The 21,622-nt window shown below is 46.8% G+C and overlaps 1 protein-coding gene across 1 annotated transcript in view; it reads right to left on the minus strand.

The window, feature by feature from the left end:
* Positions 1–382: 382 nt before the first annotated feature.
* LOC138582766 (CCAAT/enhancer-binding protein gamma-like) overlaps positions 383–21,622 on the minus strand; it is a 60,765-nt gene continuing 39,525 nt past the window's right edge. Inside the window, exon 2 of the mRNA XM_069654385.1 lies at positions 383–1,614. Within this exon, the coding sequence (XP_069510486.1) occupies positions 1,027–1,614 (588 nt within the window). The 3' untranslated portion in view covers positions 383–1,026. The remainder of the gene's footprint in view (positions 1,615–21,622) is intronic.

The following is a 21,622-nucleotide window of genomic DNA, read 5'->3' on the forward strand; positions in this document are numbered from 1 at the left end:
TCTCTTAGCACTGTCATTTAGTCCATTTTCCTTCAAGGTGTGGGTGCCAAAAGCTACATAGAGTCATACCGACACTCACAAATCAGGTCCTTCTTGCATGGGCTCATCGACAACTCAGATTTGTCTGCCCCCCTATCTTACTAAAACTCCAACCGCTCCTTTTTTCTTGCACAGCCACATGCAACAAAGCTGCCAAAAAAGGCAAAGGAGTGCTATACAAGCCACACCCCAGACAGAATATAACACAATGCCAAAACAACATGTCAACACAAACATCACAGTACCAAAGCATGCAACACAACATCAGACATGCTATATATAATATAATGCTCTCCAAGACTCAAAATCCACCATATGATTCCAAAACACACCACAGCACAACTATATTTTACTTTTTATTTTATGTGCAAATCAAATTCTCAGTATCTCAAACTCTTATTTAGAAAATAAAATCACCAATTTAAAAAAAATAAAGCAACTTTTCAAAGGTTACAGACATTTTCCTCTTCTCCATATATCCACCCATCAGGCAGGGAAAGTCTCTACACACAACTGACAAAAATGTCCAGCCGACCTCCGCGATCAGCAGCTGAGGAGAGGAAAAAGCCCCTTTATGAAAATGTACTTCTGAATACTACAGGGGTTTCTGCGAACAGTCAGCCCAAAGGAGTCAATGCTGCTATGAGGTTTCCGTCAGTGTTTCACTCGGGAGAAGGTTCAGCAGGTTTTGCTCTCTAGTAGACTCCTCTATAGGTTTTAGAGCAAACATCTTTTGTCGAGATTCATGTTTATAGGCAGTGTACAGTGGGCCATTAAAGAATCGTGGTGGTGCCTGGAGATTTCCGATACTTTCTACAAAGGTGCAGCTAACCACAGTATTCCAGTGAGCGGCACAGATCAGCAATGGGCCATGTTACACCAGGCTACATGTGTTCAGAATGTTCCTACGCTGAGCCTTACTGAGAGAGAAAAGGTGCAATGCGTTCAGGTCTACCTAAAAGGTCAATAGTAGCCCAGAAACATTGGCTACTGACCAGCGTTTTCTGGGTTGGATGGTGGGGCATCATCCGCACTGGTTGGTGGCACATTGTCAGCCAAATTGTGGGCGTGCTCCAAAAAGAGATCCTTGAGGACACTCAGCTCCTTGGTCAGCAGCTTGATCTTGGCCTCAAGGCGCTCGTTCACCTCCTTTAGTTGGGTGACACGTTGCAGGGTGCCTTGGGCCTTCTGCTTGCTTTTTAAGCGGCTCTTCTTGACAGCCATGTTGTTGCGCTCACGCCGCTGGCAATATTCTTTACTGGCCCGGTCCATACGGCCTCCCTTCTTGCCCTGCTTGCTCGGCGCTGTGGCTTTGCCACTGCCCCCACCACCACTGCTGCTGCTGCAGCCACCACCCCCCATCCCGCCAGGGCTAGCAGGCACCAGTTGAGGGGGCTGCTGGGCCAGGCCTGGTGCCCCGTGCAGGGTGCCCAGCCCGTTCTGTTCAAGGGTGCCGTGGGCTGGCAGTGCCTTGTTCATCGGAGCCAGCTCTACTGCACTCTGGTTCAACAGCCTCGTCCTCCTGTGAAAATGGGCTTTCAGCGGGCAAGAAGCCCTTTCTGTTTTGGATTTAGCCTGTAGAAAAGAGATAGGATATAGGTTACAAATCTTACCCGGATCTGAGGATTATTTTTTTTTCCACTTAAATTGTATTGAACATTTTCCAGACATCAAAGCAATGTAAAACCATTAGACCAACAATAGCTACCCCAACATTGCAATTAGGAACCCCCCCACCCTCTCCCACCCCCCCCACTCAAGAAACAACCCTATTCAACATATTAAAGGAGTCACAAGGGCCACACGCTCAAGGGAACAATGTGCCACAACAGCTGACACATTAGGCTCAAACATTAAGAGGAAATAGAATGACGGCTACCGAAGAATGCACACATAATAGAAGCAAGGTCTGGAGGATGGTCAAGTACGCAAGGACATCGTCCGGAAATAGGGAGAGTTTGAACTCGAGATCCCCACAGCGAACACCCGTAATCCCCTGATGCTCCCTTATGGCTATCGCCAAGGGCTCCAACGCAAGTGCATAGAGGAGGGGCGAAATCGGGCATCCCTGATTGGTCCCCCCGGAAAGCAAGAAAGAGGTTGAAACTGTCTCATTCTCTGCCACTTTGGCCGTAGGACGATTATAAAGCACTGAAATACAATTACAAAACCTAACCCTCAACCCCATCCTCTGCAGGACCTTGCCCATGTAAACCCACTCGACCCGGTCGAAGGCCTTCTCCGAGTCCAAGGATAACAGATAGGCCTCCTCACCTGTAACTGGCACTTTGTGCATTAAGTCCAGAGATTTCCTAATATTGTCCCCCCCACCTCCCGGGAATGAAGCCCACTTCATCACCATGCACCAACGACGGGAAGAGCGGGGCCAACTTGTTAGCCAGGAGCTTAGCCAATATTTTCACGTCTGCGTTGAGCAATGAGATGGGCCGGTAGGATTGACACTGTCTTGGGTCTTTCCCTTCCTTTGGGATGACAACAATACGGGCTGAGAGCATTGATTGCGGGAGCCTGCCGGATTCCAAGACTACATTGAAGAGCTTAGCCAAGAAGGGCGCAAGGACCAGCCGAAAGGATTTATAGAAGACTGTTAACCCATCATCTCCCGGAGTTGTCCCTGATTTCATGTAGCTGATCGTATCGATTACTTCTTGAGGAGTAAGAAGCCTCTCCAGGGGATTCGACCTCTCGGGGGAGAGACGGGGAAGCGGCAGGGAATCTAGAAATCTATCTATATCCGCCCCGTCCCCACCATATTCGGAAGTATAGAGGCGCTCATAATACATACAGAACTGTTCCGCATTCTCTGGGTCTTCCCTACAATTCGCCCCCTCCCCGGAAGAGCAAGCAAATCCTGTAAGTTTCGTATTTCCTTGCCACTGCGCCCTGTTACCCCTGGGTCTGGCGCGCATAAAAAGTGAATAAAACAAACAAACAAACAAACAAACAAATCCACCCTCTTCCTATTTCTTAACTCCCGAAGCCTCCAGGCTAGGATTTTATCAGCCTTTTCCCCCCTTCTCCATTTATCTTTGCTTCAGGACAGAGAGTTTCCTCTCCGTCTGCCCAACTAAAAGAGAGGCGAGTTTTGCCTTTAATTGCTGCAACTCAGCCCACTTCCCTGGGAACATCTGGGATCTGAGCTTACCCCCCGACCGCAAAGCCTCAATTTTGTCCCTCAGAAGTCTCTCCTCCCTACACCTCTCCCGCTTCCTCCCCAACCCTATAAGAACACTCCGAATTGTGGCCTTAAAGGCCTCCCAAATTCCCTCTGTCCTCACCTGCCCGTCGTCATTGATAACAAAGAATTCCTTAATGGAGGCATGGGTGGACTAATACAACTCTTTATCCTTCAACAGGAGATCATTGCAGGGACATCTCCCTGAGCCAAGGACTCTCCGTGACACACCCAATTGGACCTTAACTAAGTCATGGTCTGACCATGGCGTCACTTCCACCTCCGTTTGCGTGATCCTCTCACAGAGCGCCCCGTCGACAAGAATGTAGCCGATTCTAGAGTATGACCGATGAGTTTTAGAAAAATATGTAAATAAAGGGACTTGGGTCTCCCGGACCGAATGAGAATCTCGAAGCCCCAGCTCGTCATTGGTCTCTTGAAACGAGGCTGCTAGACGTTTCTTCATCGGAGAGTCCGTATAAGGACGCTCTGACCTCCTATCATGATTCGGGTCTAATATCATATTAAAATCCCCTCCCACCACAAGGGCACCCTCTGTAAAGGACACAATGTTGGACTTCATCTCCAACCAAAGCAATCTTGGGCTTCATTGGGGGCATATATAGAGACTAGAGTCACCTTGGAACCTCTCACTTCCCCATTAATCATAATATATCGAGCCTCAGGGTCCCTATACTGGGCATTCAGGGTGAACTGGCCTTAGACGCAGCCACTATTGCTACCCCCCTCTTCTTAGCATGACCTGACACGTGAAAGACCCTCTGTATCGACCTTGCCTTAAGAGATGGTTCCCCACCCCTCACCCAGTGGGTTTCCTGGAGAAAGAGAAAATCCAGTTTCAATCTATTAATTTCTTTCACTACCAGGGATCGCTTCTAGGGCAAGTTGAGACCACGTGTATTCAGTGAGCCCAGAGTCAACAAAATGTCGAGATAAGCCATCAGGGAAATGAGATCTTCGCTCTACTTCACTCAGAGTACAAAAAAACCAAAGACCGCTCCCATAACTAATACGCCCATGGTTCCCCTCCAGGTCTATCCCTCTCCAGTGGACCGAGCCTCCAAACAGTTGATAGCAACAGTTATACCCTACATTCATAGAAAAAAAAACTCTTCCCCCCCCTTTCCCAAGCGCCTGGATTACCTGCGACACATAGCCTGACGCACGACCAGGTCACTAGGAGTCACCTTCACCAGGGCGACATACAACAATAAAAGCCCACAACATTCTGACCCCCCCCCCCCTACATAGTGAAGCAATTCATCTGAAACCGCATCTTCCTTCCTTCCCCACCCTCTCCCCCCCAGAAATCGTCAAGAAAGAGAGAAAAGACAACATACCCTTGCAAGGGACCAAAAGACCAGGGATATCTCTCCCACAAACCTGGCGAGAGAGAACCTCCTAAACCAAACCTCCCTCCCCATCGAACCTATTTAAAGCGTTATGAACACAAGGCCAGGTCAGGTAGCCGGCTGCCCGGGGGAGGGCAGAGCCATCTTTCTGAATTTCCTATGGCCCCGGATCCTGCACCTTTCCACAAATGTATTTGCCATACAAGGCTCCGACACGGCTTTCCATCCATTCGGTTCACCATCCCTCGCAGCGCAGCCACCCAGGAGTTCCTGAGACACTCTTTGTATATCAACTTCAGTAACCAGTGAATACTTGTACCCTTCCACTTCAAATGAGAGAGAAAAAGGGTGACCCCATCTGTATGTCACACCCCTAGACTGGAGACATTTCATTAAGGGGCTGCATAATGCCTGTGTGACAAAGTGAGGGCTGACAAATCCTGGTAAATTGAGATTTTTGATCCTTCCCACTCTATGGGCCCCTTCTTCCGTGCTAGCTCCAAGATCTTGGCCTTCTCGGAGTAATAGTGAAACTTCACTAGGATCAATTGGGGCCCTCTCGCAGGGGCACCTGCTCTGTGGGCTCTGTCGATTGTTGGCCCACTAGTATTCCCCTCATCAAAAAGCTTATTCACAACCGCATTCACTATTTTGACAGTGTCTGCCGGCGTCTCCCCATCTCGATCAGGAACACCCAAAAATCTTAGATTGCAGCGGTGCTCTCTGTTCTCCAAGTCATCCAGCCTAAGGGATATCATCTCCTCTCTCCTTTCCAACTCCTTGACAGGCGAACATCAATTTGAGTCTCCAGAATGTCGACCGAGGATTGGTTGGCTTCCAGTGCACCAAGTCAACCTTCTTGTCTAACGTGTCTAGTCTCCTACTGATGTCAGCCCTAAATCCTTGGATCTCCTCCAACATGGCTGCCATCATTCCACTCATTGTTTGGGAGTCCATCTCTTCTGGATGAGCAATGACGGATGAGGTGCAGTTATCCTTTGCCATCACTGGAGAGTGACGGAATCTCTGCAAGAATTTCGCCCAGTCCATTGGAGGTGGAGGAATGGGTGCCAACCCGGACTCCCCCGAAGTCCCCAGTAGCCCTCCAGCGAGGTCTATAGCAGGAGTCCGGTGAAACGCAAGGCCACTAGAGCAGAGGCGAAGAACCAGAAAACCACCATAGACTTGTGATAGCACCTGTTTCGAGGGACAGGATACAATGCTTCCCCCTCGCCTCAAGATTCAGTACAGAGACAATGAGTTTACGGCTGTGGGCAAACAGAGGCGGCCACACCGGTAGGGGAGGACCTCCACTATGACGGTCGATGAGGCAATATGGGGGACAACCTATATCGCTTCCAGTTCAGCTATGCTTAGGTCGCTCCAGTAACCTCCCCATACAAGGTTGAGCTCAGACCTGTCATTGGAAAGCGGGGGAGTACATCAGTGCAGCCAGGATGACAAAGAATGCACAGAGGGCGGGTGATGGCACGTGATATCGGCGAAGTGATTGGCGCCAGAGGGAAAGGGCAGTCCAGGAGCGATTCCAGTCTCCGGGAACGTCCACTGCCTATATCACACGTTTCAGACGGGGTCCAGGCCTCCTCCACCACCCTCTGACAGGACCACCGGCCCCTGACACACCAGGACTGTGGCAGCTACTGGATAAGGGTAAACAAATGGGGCGACACGGGCAAATGAGGAGTTGCTGGAGACCCCGTCACTCAAATCCAGGGTCCCCCAGAGAACAGGGCTATGAGGGGTGGAGGGTCCTCCCCCGCCACAGCGCAGCGTCCCTCTGGAGCTCCTCCACCGGGATCAGACCACTCCACCAGGCACCCCAACCCGCTCAGGGGAAGGCTGCCCCCTCCTCACAACCACCAACTTCTGCTCTTCAGCCTATCTCCCCCGCCAGGTCTCCTTCTCCTCCTCTTGCTCCCAGGGCCTCCAGAGGCTGCACAAGACTCGGGCACCCACCTTTCCGGGTGCCACGACTGACTGGGCCCCCACAAGCACGCTGGGTCCGGAGCCTCCGATCTGTATGGGAGACCTACAGCAGGCACAGCTACGGCGCTCTTCACCCCCGCAGCGCTCCTTCCATCATCATCTTGGGGGGGTGAGGAGAATGAGCCCCCAAACACAGACCTCTCTGAATCCCCCCGGGACAGGGGCCGCTGCACCGAAAAGTCTCAAAGCCCCTCCCCACCCAGGGGGAAGCTCTAACCGCTGCAGAGCTGTCAGCGGAAGACACACCGCCGACATCTTACCCGGCCAGACAGCCCGGGCTGGAACTCCTGCTTCCTGTCACCGACACCAACACGGATTTCACCCAGCAGGTGCTTGGAGGGGATGCTCAGCCTCTGGGGAGGACGGATCCTCTTCACAGGGGGCTTCTTCTGCCTAATGACCACTCATCGAATAGTCCACTGTTTGCTTCCATACCAAAAACAGTAGTAATCCCTCCTACTTTACCCTCTTGCTTATACAGAAGTAAATAAATGACAGGGATTTTCAACGGTCTTAACTTCTGCTTGTCCCTGACATAGCAGCACAATTGTAGATCTTAAAAAACAACTGTACCGAAATGTGGAATTCCGTTCAGCTCGAAAAAGGGACTCGAATGTTCAAGAAAACAGTGAAAATATCACAGCTCAATATCACAGCTCTTATTATTTTCCCAGAGGCGGGCAACTCGCTTACTGCCAAAATAAAAAATCTCCCCATATTTCCTAATTGGACCTTTTTTAAACGGGGCACATCCCCTAGTCCAAATAATACAGCCTGCCTGGACTCCCGGGGACTTTGTGTTTTGTCTGTCTATGCAGAAACCAGGTACACGTGTGCTCCCTCTCCGTCATGTCTTAAGGTAGGTAGAAGAATGCTATTTTGGCATATCTACAGATACGTTTTTTAGCTTTAAGTGTATTCTTCACATTGGGTATTATTTCTCCCTGGCCATGTTGTTATATAGCTTTGAGACAGTGCGCTCTGTTTAAGGGAGCAGTCCCACTATGTTCATGCAGCAGTGCTTAAACAAGTTGCACGTCTATTCTGCAATATGGTGTCAGCATTTAAACCCATTTCTAAATGATTGCATTCAGTCACTGATTCCCGTTTGCAGTTAATAGCAGTGCTTAGGTCATGTTTGCCGATGGTTTTTAAGTTTAAAGTACGGCACGACCTTGGAGCATTGCTTATGGCCATCACGCATGATTTCCTTTTTCCTGCAGTACGGTTTTACATCCTTTACAAAGCTCAACTTTAGAATGGAATGCACACAATGCATACATTTCAGTCACTGCAGGTATTCACATTTCCATGCACACGTCTATTACATTATGATATACTGGCTTCACATACTATTTTAGACCCCACTCTAGTCCCATATATTTGAATTGAAATAAAATGGTTGAATTGATGGATTCAGCCACCAGGGGGCTTAGGGATGTAGAACTCTGTGCTGCTCCTCACCAAAGGGCCGTAATGGAACCAGAGCCCCCCGAATAGCCCCCATCTAGGGAACCTGCCCAACCCCCCCACCCCCAGGGTGCCAAGTGTCCTAATACCCAGCTAGGAGAAACTCCGGAGTCTTGAGCTCCGGGAAGTCCTGAGCTAGATGCCTCGTTTGTGGCGGCAAGACGTGACTGGCTACCGATCCGCCTCTGGGGACCAGGGAAATTGCACTGGAGCGCTGGGATGGCCTGGAGGCCTTGGTCCCTGCGGCGTGATTGCTGGCCTTCTTTGACCCCCCGGAGCCGAGGAAGGAGCAGGCTCTAGCCCCATTGGGCATGATTCGGGGGAGGTGAAGTCCCCCCGCCCTCCCACTGGGAAGCTGAAAAACGTGGGGGCCACCTTGCGCACTGAGGACTGACCCGGAGCAGTGAGCTTCAGCACCAGGTACAGCCCACTGCAGGGACCGAGAACTGCCATTGCTGCCTGTGAGACCCCCGTGCCGCCAACTGACCCACGGAGCAGTGTGTGAGTCCCTGAGTGCGGAATCGCCCCGAGTGGACCTGTCCTTCGCCCCACCAGCTACCTCCTCCGGCCCGACACCTGAGCCTGACCTACGACCTGCCTCGGGGGTGAGCAATGGTTCCCCCCTCTGGCCACCAATGCTGGGTGAAATACCCCCTTGTGCCTGCCCTAAGAGACGGAACCCTACCAAACTCTGTATCCTCTCCTCCTTCCTGTCATTCTTGGAGGGATCAAGCGGGGCTCCCGAGACACACACCAAAGGAGTCATCTGCTTACCCTCAACCATGGCTCGGGGGCGACCTAGCCCGTCACGGGGCTCTTAATGGCCTAACTTCTTTTTGCCCACCAGGCTTGCACCTATGGGTTACATTTTGCCTCCCCCCTGACCCGCCACAACCTCCCTCCCCCCACAGGCCGGTGAAGCCCGGGCCTGACCCATCACCCATGTGTTGGGCAGCCTCACTCCGAAAATACCAGTTTGTCCAGACACCCCACCAAACCTAGGAAACCATGCCCCTCACGATAGCGCCTGACTCTGAGGAGGCCCAGTCAATGAGTAAGGGAATGGCAGCGCTTCTGGAAGAGATAGGTTTCAGGGCGGACATAAGCAAAAGACTGGATGGGCTGGATAAAAAAGTGGATAGTATGGATGACCGAATCCAGGGCCTTGAAGCAAACCAAACCTCTGTTGCCCTGCTAGAGACCCAGATTGACATGAGACTCTCAGAACTGGAGAGGAGGGAGGAGAAGTGTGCATTAAAGATGGACGATTTTTAAAACCGCTTACTCCGCAATAATCAAAGATTTGGTTTTCCGGAGTAGGAGAGAGAAACGCAGAGTGACATCATCAAGGCCATAAATGAGATTGTCAGGAAGCTCTTCAACCAGGGGAACACCAACAAACCTACCATCGACAGAGTGCACAGGGCGGGGGGCAGCTTCAGAGGGCCAAGGCCTGTGTTGGCAAGATTCCACTATTTTGCAGAGAAAGACAAGCTTCTTTTTTTTTTTTTTTTTTTTTTATTTTATTTTGGTTGGCTGAAAGCATTCAACCTTTCAAAAATTTCTTCATTACAAAATACATTAATTTTTTCCAGTTTTACAAATTTACCTGTATCATTTTTACAAAATTTATATCACTTTACCAATTTTTACGCTTGTTCATACTTTCCATAGCCTATATACATGTTTGATTGATTTGATAAATTTTACAGATTTGTTTCAGAAATAATAAACAGTGTTCAGTTCACAAGGATAATTGGCAAATAATGTTAAAAGTTGAGACTCAAATAAATACATAAAAATCACATATATCCTAAAATTTAAAATACATTTGTCAATTGGCTATGGGCGACAAATTGCGTGGTAATATCGTTTTTATAAATTGCGTTAGAGCGATGTTAATAGCAATGCGATTGCTTGTCATTAATATAATCCATATCTCATATGTTGAGCGATCACAGTATAGTTGTAATACATTACAGAAGTAATGTTTTCGTATGTCACTCAAAGCAGGGCAATCCACTACTAGGTGAGCTAAGCACTCTAATTGCATGGCGTTTTTGCAAAAACGGCAAAATGCCTCAGTTTTTGGAATTGCACCTCTTCTCGCTAGAATTTGGTTTGTGGCCTGTAAGTTCAAACGCAATCTTAACATTTCAGAACGAACATGATGTGATGGAGATTTTAAAAGATAATAGGCCATTTGTTTAAACTTCTTGTGAGGAAATAAATTTTGATCGAAATCTACATATTTTTTACATAGCTCTTGGCTTACATTCCAATCATGCCAATACAATCTTTTTTTTGCTAGCACAGGATTTTTAAGTAACAAGTCAATTGATACATTTGCACTGGCTAAAGCATTAATGATTTCACTTGTCCACTTTTTGGGGAATACATCATTGGATTCACAAATATACATTGCAATTGCACCCAACATATTGTTAGTTTGTGTACCCAGAAGACATTTTCGATAAAGATTGCAGAATTTCCAAAGAATTAGACCAAACAAGGAAATACTACCAAGTTCATACCTTAACATACACAAGGGAGTACACACTGGCAAGCACAGAACTGTTTTCCAAAATTTCCCTTCAAGTCGGTCCCAGTAAGTTCTAGATTGAGGTAACAGAGTTTCTGCTCCGTAAGATAAAATCGGAACAGCTTTTTGATTGAAAAAGGTTGCCACATGCATTATAGTGAATTTGCCGTACTTGTATAGGATTATTTTGGCTTGTGAAATCAAGGTCATGACTTTGGCTTTTACATAGTCATCATAAATTTGATTTGACATAAGGCCAGAGAAAGGTAATCCTAGGTATTTATAGCTTGGTACCTTCTGTAAGGGAACTTCACGCAAAAACCACTGACTTCTCACCATTTGTGTGTGCCTTTTTCTTTGGCAAATCACTATCTGAGTTTTATCCACGTTGATAGTTAGATTATTGGTATGAGTGTAAGTATCCAATTTATTCAAAAGGTTCTGTAATCCGCTTGGCGTTTGCGAAATTAGGACAAGATCGTCAGCATACAAGAGCCATGTGATTTTTTGTGCACCTAATTTGGGACAATCTGACAGAACTTTCTCAAAGGATGTCCCAATGTCTAGGATGAAAAGGTTGAAAAGGGTGGACGCCAGAATGCACCCCTGTTTCAATCCTCTCATGGTATTGATGTTTGCAGACAACAACCCATCAAGCGATAGTCTAACTTGCATTGTCGTATTCGAGTGCAATTTCTTGATTATGGTTAACAATGACGATGGGCAGCCATAGTTCTGTAATTTCTGGAATAACAATGATCTATCGACTGAATCAAAAGCTACCCGAAAATCGATAAATGCCATATAGAGGGGTTGATTAAGTTCTGCATATTTAGATTTAAGCATATTTAATGTGATTAGATTCACTGAGGTGCCTAGCCCTGCAACAAAACCAGTCTGAAAAGGGTCTCTTTTAAGCTCATTTAGGGTCCAGTTATTCAATTCTTGCAGAATAATGCGGCTGTAAAGTTTGCCTGGTGCATCTAATAAGGCGATGGGTCTATAGTTCTGTGGGAGAGACCGATCACCTTTTTTATGAATTGGTACTATCAAAGAGTGAGTCCATGTTGCCGGGAGCTCTTGGGATACATTAATATGCTCATATATATGATATAGAATATTTGACCATATTACTGGGTGTTCTTTGAAGATTTTGTTTGATAGTCCGTCTGGGCCGGGCGCCCTAGACTGACTTATTTTATTGATAAAATGTAAGATGTCAGTTTTATCAATCTTAATATGAAACCGTTTAAGAGGAGTAGAACTTACAGGAGGTTTACCGTCAGACGGATTGGCATAGATTTTAGAGAAATAACTAATCCATCTTGCTTCTGGAACACTCTGTGTTTGGCACTTTGTTTGCGTCGGAGAGACAGCGCTGGTCAGGGCTTTCCAGATTTGGGCTGTATTGCTATCACGAATATTTCGTAACATCATTTCACCATCTTGTTGAAATAATTTACTTCGATGATTCCTCCGCCAATTCCTATATGATGTTTTAATTTGAGTCAGTATTGTAAACCTAATACACAATGGAAGTTTCATGGCTTCTCTTTTTTTAAGGCGAAATTCAGTTTTCTTGCTTTGGATCTCCAGGTCAAATACATGTGATCTTTTAAAGTTGTAGTTTTTCCGTACCCTGTTTTCTGCAAAATGATGTATTATATCATAATAGGGAACTGGGGTAAACGGTATATTATTCCGTGAGTAACGGAAGGCAGCTTGCAGCGTAGTGTTAAGGTCATTTAGTTTGTTTTCAGTCCAAATAATACGATTCAGCTGATTAGAGACTGTTAATTGACCCGAATTCACCATTGTACTACGTTTGGTTCTTGTCACTTTTGAAGCCCATTGTAACATGAGCAATCGATGATCACTATTTGGATTTGTTTCAATATTAAAAGAATGAATTTGTGAGAAAAGTCTGTCATCCACATAAATGTAATCAATTGTGGCTTTTGTGTTGCCCTGTTGCCACGTATGAGTCAACTCACTATTGTCAAATTTACTCTCATTCACCATACAAAATCCTCTCGTCAGCATAAGTTGTTCCCACAGCTTACAATTTGAGTCTCCTGATATGCCCATCGAGGGGAGGCAATGAATATTTAAATCACCAGCAACGACTATATGCTGAATTTCTGGGACAAGCATGGTGAAATCCAACAAGGAAGCAACATCACCCAAGAACTTCCAACTATCAATGCTTTTGTGGTTCCAGTAGAGATTAACTATAGCGTACAAGGTTGAGTCGATTGACATAATAGTCAACTGCGTGAAGGAGTTAGGAATATAGGAGAATATTATACTGATGTTAGCGCTTAATTTAGTTGCTGTGATAAGACCAGCCATCGGACGGCCTCTATTTCCTTGGAGAGCTGGCAAAAAATGAATTTCGTGGTTGTTCCATAAGGGAACCGTGGTTAGCCATGTCTCTTGTAAGAGGATCACATCGTGATTATTTAAGATGTTTTGTGTATTATTAACCAAATGATTAAAACCACGCGTGTTCCATGAGACCAACGAGACAAATCTTTCCTTCTCCACCTTGTGCGCGAGTTAACTCCTGGGATCGCAATTACAGCAGCATTTGGAGGGAGCCTCCGAAGTTACATCGCTATCAATATAAACAGTACCTTTATTAAGTTCCCTTATGGCAGAATCAGTCCACGCTTCAGCACTAAGAGAACCATTAGATGAATTCGTGGGACCCAGAAGTAGTATGAATCCCAGTGACAAAAGTTGGTTTTTAGCTTCCCAGATGAGATTTCTGACGACTCTTGACGTCAACCATAGGCATGCCGTGCTTACTGAGTTGTCATTAAAAAACTCCACCTGTGCTATATCTGCAGAGACAATATCCTGCAGTAGCGGAATATCGGAGAACACCTGTAATATACTTTGTCGATTGAGCACATATTGCGGGTATGGGGCTGGCCGGCATCCCAATACTAATGCAATATTATTATCCTTTGCTATTTTGGATTTCAAAATTGATTTACTTGGTAGTTTATTAGGAGTGTTTTGCGCAACTGTAGGTCTTGGTTTAACTACAGACGAGCGTAAAGTTTTTAGCATAGTAACAATTTCATCATTGTGGGTAGCTAAAGGAGGAGGCGACTCTATTACTTCTGTGTTTTTATCAAGTTTAAATGAGACTGAGGGTTTCAATGATGAGTAATGCGTTTGAAAATTGTCAGCTTTCTGTGGTTCAAGTGAGGGGGCTTTGAGTATCGGTGCTGCAGTAATTCTGCTCATGTAAGCATCAACTTCCTTTCTGATTTCAGCACGACGGCTAATAAGCATGTCTTGTCCATAATCATCTTCATTTACTGAAGATGATTGAGAGGCGCGAGCTACAGTTGTTTTAGATTTATTATTGCATGGAAGTTTAGTTCTATTGGCAGAAGATAGATTCGCATTGGGTTCTGACATTGTCAGTGAGTGATGTATTTTCAGGTCAGCTTGTTCTTGTTCATGGTTGTTAACTGCTTTAATCAAATTGTCTAAGGGCTCATAGGGCGTTGCAGATGTTTGCTCTTTAATTGCAGAGCCCAATTTATTTTTGCGAATTAGGTTCAATTGGGAGTACTTTTTCGTGATAGCACAGGCCGTTTGTTGACTATGTTTGTTTGGAATGGTCAGCCTATTAAAGAATTGTTTTGAACTTGTTGGCGCCTGTACTTCATTTTTTTTAACATTTTTTGTTTTTTTGCCAGTCTCAAGAGTTTTCCTTTTTTGCTGTATTGTTTTCCCAGATGAGTTGGACTTCAAAGTAGGTAGAGTCACTTTTTTGCAAAATATTGTATAGGGCTCTGGCGTTGGTGTGCTGGTAGAGTCACGCTCTATCTCCTTTTCATTAACAACAACAACCTCTCTAATCACCTGTCCTATATACGGCAAAGAACACAATATGCCGGAGTTGTCTATGGTAATTGGGGACAGTTGATTCTCCAATTGAGCAAATGAATTTGATACTGCTGGAGTATTTTCCGATTCATTAGCAGAAATGATAATTGGAGTTATAGCTGATGTCATAGTGGCAACAGTAACCAATTTAGTTGGCATTAAGGGCAATTCAATCGGACTGTTCGACGGGTGGTAGGGCACTTTACTTGTCGAGTGTGCAGGTGCTCGCCCTGTTTCTTGCTTAGCCTGCCAAGCTAAAAGAGCTAATAACTGGGCACCTTGTACGTCCAATTTCGTGTTCAATGTGTTGAACAGAGTAGTAATAGTTTGTAACGTTAAATTCATTGCACCTAAGGTTAGTTCAATTATGTTTGGTGCATTTGATGTCGATTGAACCTTTTGCGTAGGTGAGCGCAGCCGCGGTGTGGGAAAAAGAAAGGAGGAGGTAAGATTTGATTTCGTATAGCCCCCGTTTGAGAACAACTTGGGGGAGAAGGAAAGATTCGCAAGTGACTCTTGTATTGTGAAATCCGAACCGGGAGAAGGTAAGTCAATCACTGCTGCATCCCCCAGTGTTTTGGCTGGGGCCGGACTAGACTTTGTATCAGAAAGTTGCGCCAATGATTCTCCTCTTAAAACTGTACTGTCCGATAAGGAAACATGCAGAGTGGTGCCACAGCCCTGATTGTGGTTTACTGTCTTTGGATCATTAGCGTTTTTTAAGGATGCACTCTGCGTAATACAGTCAGGGTAGAATGAGCGTATATCTGCAGTACATGGATTTTGTTTTCGAGCATTAGTGACCGAAGTCACCGCACGCTTTTTTACTTTGGAGTTCTTTAGCATGTCTGTTTTACCTGTACAAGGAGTTGATACGCATGGCACTGCCCCAGTGGATTTATCAATACCGTTTAGGGACAGCCCTTGGATTGGAGGCATGCCTGTGCGTAGTGTGTACAAATTTCGTTTCATAATGGTGATAATAGTAATAATAATAGGTGATTGCCCGTGCCTATCGAGGTCGTTGAAGAGAAGATTCCGACAGTTTGTACTTCCAGCAATTTGGAGATACGCGGACTTTCTCTCTCTAGGTTACCAGCAATCACAGTTACTGGCGATAGACCCCCGGTCCTCGCTTTGCTCGCGACGCCGCGGCGAAGCGGCAAAGCGGGACTTTCTCGGGACTTCGCCGGTGCGCGCGCGCGGTGCGCGCGCGTTTCCCCTTAAATAGGCACGCCCACACAAGAGGTAGCAAAGCCTAAATATAAAAAACACAGTGTGAAATTAAATATATATATCAAGTTATATTAAGTTAACAACTTAACAACTTAGTCACAAAACTCTGCTAATCCTGAAGTCTTCACCTTATGGGAACTGTAGTTGTTTTCTATAACAATTGTTCACGGAGGTAGCAGGAAAGTAGCAGAGAGCAGCGGCAAAGCGGGACTTTCTCGGGACTTCGCCGGTGCGCGCGCGCGGTGCGCGCGCGTTTCCCCTTAAATAGGCACGCCCACACAAGAGGTAGCAAAGCCTTATGGGAACTGTAGTTGTTTTCTATAACAATTGTTCACGGAGGTAGCAGGAAAGTAGCAGAGAGCAGCGGCAAAGCGGGACTTTCTCGGGACTTCGCCGGTGCGCGCGCGCGGTGCGTGCGCGTTTCCCCTTAAATAGGCACGCCCACACAAGAGGTAGCAAAGCCTTATGGGAACTGTAGTTGTTTTCTATAACAATTGTTCACGGAGGTAGCAGGAAAGTAGCAGAGAGCAGCGGCAAAGCGGGACTTTCTCGGGACTTCGCCGGTGCGCCGAGACAAGCTTCTGTACATGGCAAGGAAAAGGGACCGAGTAGAATTGGGAGCGTCGCAAATAAGTGTTCTAGAACTGTCAGCCTTTACCCTGACCTGGAGGAGGCTCTGAGCACCCTTGAAAAAATGGCTCAGCTCAAAAGGGGTGCTATATAGATGGGGGTTTCCCTTGTCCATCGCCTTTGAATTCGAGGGATACAAGTACGGCCTAGTGACAGAGGATGACATATGCAGAGTGACACAGGAACTCCTGGGAGACATGGCCAGGTGCCCACCCCGGTGGCACGAGAGGGAGCACAGAACAAACCCCAGAAGGCCAATGGATTTGTGGACACGCGCCGTATCCGAGGTCATCATAAATTTAAGAAACTGACCCCGGTGTTGCCGTCGCAATCCTAAGGAAGGCGTTAATTGTTTGTATCTGCCATTAAAGGGAGGTATGGGGTGATACCTGATGGGGTCCAGGGGCTCTTCGTGCCCTAGGGTAGGCCCAGGCCCTTCAGGGAAGAACAATCCCGGGTGGCTAGTTAAGAGACTGAAACTTCTTGGACCCCCGACTGGGAGGCAGTGTTCTAAGATGTTAACCAGTTAGATGTCGGAGAGATTAACTTTCCAGTTGAGGGGGATAGCAGTGAGTTTAGAATGTACAGAAATCCATAGACCTGATACACGAATCAAAATGCAAGGGTCTGGAGGCATATTGGATTTCCATAGACTCCGAGAAGGCCTTTGATCAAGTGGAGTAGGAATACATGGGGAAGGTCCTGCAGAAGATGGGGTTCAGTGGAAACTTTAAGCAGTGGTTCTAAGCCCTATACAATGGCCCCACGGCAAAAGTGGCAGGGAACGGCACAATTTCATCTCCCCTCCATCTCACCAGAGGAACGAGACAGGGCTGCCCCTTCTTGCCCCTGCTGTATGCCCTGGCCATGGAGCCCCTTGCAATCACTATTAGGAAAACCAAGGGATCACAGGAATCCAGTGTGGGGTCATTAATTTTATACTCTCCTTGTTTGCCGATTACATCCTTTGCTATGTGACGAATTTAGCAAAATCCCTCCCTGAACAGATAAGCCTGTTCGGCAAGTTCTTGGGCCTGAAAATTAACCTCCCCAAGTCTAATGTGATGTCCATCAGTGTGAGCGACGAGCAACCACAGGTAGGAAAACTGTATGTGGGATTAGAGTCAAGCTCACGTCCTCCACGCACCTGGGCATTCAATTACCCAGAGACCTGACGAAACTGGAAGAGCTCAATTTCACTCCCATTCTAGAAAAAATAAGATTGGACCTCCGGTGCTGGGCTCCCCGCACCCTTTCCTGGTTTGGGCACATGGTGTCAGTGAAAATGAACGCTCTTCCCCACCTCCTATATTTGTTTATGTCCCTCTCTTTACCCCTCCCGACACTTTCTTTTCAAAATTAGAAACCATGGTGAATCAGTCATATAGAAGGGAAAGAGAAGGGAAAGAGGCCCAGAATTAGACATGATACTTTAACCCTCCCCAGAGACTTTTTAGCTGTTTCGGCCTTCCCGACTTCAGGTATTACCATAAGGCAGCACAATTGCGAGTTATTGTGGAGCATATACGAGACGATCTGGGCACCTACTGGATGTATATTGAGGATGTACAAGCCCATCCTAAAAAAGTCAGGGCCCTGTTGTGGGCGCCAAGCAAAGCGATTCCCACCCATATCAAGACCCACCCAACCCTTTCTGTTCTATGGGGCTTATGGAAAAAGGGCAAAGGGAATTCCCCCCTCTCCTTCTGTCCATCGCCTCCGAGTTCGATATGGGGCGACCCATTGGATATGGGAAACAAGGATTTCCGACGTACGCAATTGTGTGTCAATGACTCGGCCTCCTTCCAAGCGATCTGGTACGGGGTGAAACAGATCTGGGGATGGGATGTCCATTGATCTGCAGCAGAGAACTGGAAACGGCGTGGGGGCCCAGGGCCCGGGAACCGGCAGACGGAACACAGCCAAACTAGAAGTCAACGCTCAAGCTCGCTTCCAAGCTCCAGACTAAGACAGCTCGCGTTTCAAAGCCCCGACGTGGGGTTTTTTCCTTCTTTTTTCTTTTTTTGGGGGGTGGGACTGCATTGGGGTGGGGGGGGGGCGGTGGCCCTCGGGCCTGTTTCTTGATTCCATGTGAATGCATATAGTGCCCCAATGTTTGTTTATGAAAATGTTAATAAAACCAAAGTTTAAATAAATAGATGGAGGCCTTTATAGAGTAGCCCAATTGTTCAGAGTTAATCTCCTCATCGAAGATGAGGCTCTGTCTGTGGCCCTGGGAGCAAATTTATTGAACGTTTTTGAATATCTGCGCCTGAAGGGTAATATGTCCGACCCTAAATGGTACTCTAAAATCTCGTGCCCCCTCACGCCCTTTGAGAAAATTCTTAGTGTTTCCACCACGAGGAGGGGAACGTTGTCTAGAATGTAAAGTGTACTAGTCACAGCAGAGCTGGATGGGAGGCAGAAGTTTCAACAATTCTGGGAGTTAAAAGCTGGGGTGGGAGGGAGATATCAGATGACACCTGGGGGAGAATCTACAAGTTAATGTTTTCCGGCAAACTTTACACCTCGGCAATGGAGCATAATGTTAAAATCCTACACTGTTGGCACTTGCCTCTCCTGCGACCGTACAAGATGTTTGTAGGATCCTCCCCACTCTGCTCAAGGGAGTGTGGACCTCCGGCGTCATGGTACCATATGTGGTGGGATTGTCCTATGGTACAGGTATACTGGGCAGAGGTCCTCAGTTGGATTAAAGACTTGGCCGGGGTAGCTCCCAACCTGAGAACCCTCCAGGTGTTGCAGGCATCCCAGATGCTGACACTCTAAGGTTCCTGAAAATTATTGAATCCATGTTAAGAGCGGGGAGGGTAGCATTAGCCCAGAAGTGGAAAGACAAGGCCACCCCAGCGAAGAGTGAACTATCAACCAAGCTGTGGGACATATTTACGTTTGAGAAATTGGCAGCAGTGGTAAATGACACGATGGAAAGCTTTTCAATTGAGTGGGGAATTTTTATGTTGAAATGGGGGTGTGGAAACCTGAACCTCTGAGATTGATTGAAACAGTGGGGTCATACTGCTTTCAGTATTAATATGTTGAACAGAAACACTAATGACTCAGGGAACTATATGCAGAACCCTTGTCGCCATGAAAGCCTCTCTGATGTGATTGCCCACTTCAACGTCCCGATAATACCACCTAGGACCTGGGTCTGTAATCTTTGGCTCTCCAGATGTTTTGGACTACAACTCCCATCATCCAGAACCAGCCAACTCAATAACCAGGTGCCATGGGAATTGTAATGCGAACCACCTGGAGGGTTAAAGATTGCAGGCCCCTGCTCTAGGATCTTGTATTTTTAAAAGAGTAAATGGAGCCACGCGATAGTGTGGAAACCTGTGGGGGGCTCAATATACCTTGTATAAGAAGCAAATTTGTTAGGGGGGTTTCAGAGGTATCTGGCAGTAGGACACTGCAACACTGTGCTAGAAATAGGGCTGGGAGGCTGACCAGCTGGGTAAGTGAATCTGCACTTTAAACAGGGGTAGAAGAAAGATGTCTGGATTGGACTATTTTATTTTTATTTTGTACTTTTATTTATTGGCAGCTTAGTGCACTACACACAGTCAGCAGATAATGAACATCATATACATTCAGATACAGTTCTTTGTACTCCAGTGCACCCATTGGCTTTGTCTGAGCACAATACAGTGGCATTCATTTCTCACACATTTCAGTTTAGCATTACAGTGGCATCTGATACAGAAGAACCCGGGGGACGTTCAGTTCTATTAATGATGTGTAGCTTCGAAAGTCAATCCACACATTTCTCAGGCCTGATTGCATCAAGATGGAGTTTATATATTCTTCCTCACACGTTTGGGTCCAGGTAAGTGCATTTAGCCACGTTGCAAAGGTAAAGGGAGAGGATTGTTTCCAACATTGTAGGATACATTTCTTAGCCACCATACATCTTATGGTCAAGAAAACAGATGTTTTCTTAACACTGACATTGCCCCACAACCTAAACGGCACCCCCACTGGGTCTGGATCCACAGTGGTACCTACAATGTCGGAGAGTACCTGTAAGATCTCATCCCAGTAGTCATGGAGTTTCCTGCATGTCCAAAACATGTGTATATGATCGGCTGCCTCCATCTCTCATCGTCTCTGGATACAGCTCTCCCACGGGAGCCGGAGATATCAGTGGTGTGACGCACTGTAGACCCAGGACTTAACTGCTGTGACGCCTTGGAACTCAACTCCCGCTCTGTCTTTTCACGCATGAATTACTCGGCAACAGAGAAGACCACAGCTAACAGTTTCACTTACCAGGAATTGAAGCATTCTGCTACATGACTCAAAGGTTCACCCCTCCCATGGTGACCCATCGTACATTCTGCTACAGACTCGTAGGCTATCGAAGGAATACTGGCAGCGGTCTGGCAGGATTCAACCTACTAGTGCATTACTAATGAATACAGGACACTACCTCTTTGCAGCAGTACCCAGCAGCACTTTCCCTACAGAGATCCCCAACCCGGAGGCCCAGTCGAAGGCGTTCCAACAACAAGCCGAAACGCCACAGGACTAAGCACTCATTATGCTTATTTTTGCCTTTTCCAACTAGATAGGGGGCTTCTCCCCCTGGTGTAGACCAATGGTTTTGGTCCTCTGTTTATACAATTCACAAGCCACCCTGGCTTGATATTTATGGTCCTCGGAGCATAGCCAGGCAGAGTGTGCCTTGCTTCACCTGAGACCAGACGAGTCAGTCCTCTTTCTTAATTTCCATCTCACCAAAGTCCATAATAAGAAGTTGCACTCAGGGATCAACTATCTTGGTCCTACCTAGATTTAACAAAGTCTAGAACGCTAAAATAAATCTCTAGGCATTTAGAGGTAAACCAGGTCACTAAACAACCTGAGCGAACATGTCGTCCGTGATCTCCAGGTCAAGCTCGTTCGGCCACACATCACACGCATTGGGAGGTGGACCCGGGGCTTTCGCTACCAAGATTTTGTGTAGCGCGTAGACCACTTTGCGGGCCCCACTTGCATTTGCTATATAGTGTATTTCGGGTGTGTCTGGGGGTTCATCAGAGTAGCACGACCACATAGCCCGGACGGAGGCACGAAGTCTAAAGTATTGCAACATTTCCATTGCTGAACCTGTATGTTCTGGTCACCAGGTCTGTGGAGTGATACATTTACCCTCAGGGAACAGGTCAATTAACACATAGTATCCCAACATTT

This window comes from Ambystoma mexicanum, chromosome 3q (assembly GCF_040938575.1).
Source record: "Ambystoma mexicanum isolate Mex_15411 chromosome 3q, UKY_AmexF1_1, whole genome shotgun sequence".
Taxonomy (NCBI): domain Eukaryota; kingdom Metazoa; phylum Chordata; class Amphibia; order Caudata; family Ambystomatidae; genus Ambystoma; species Ambystoma mexicanum.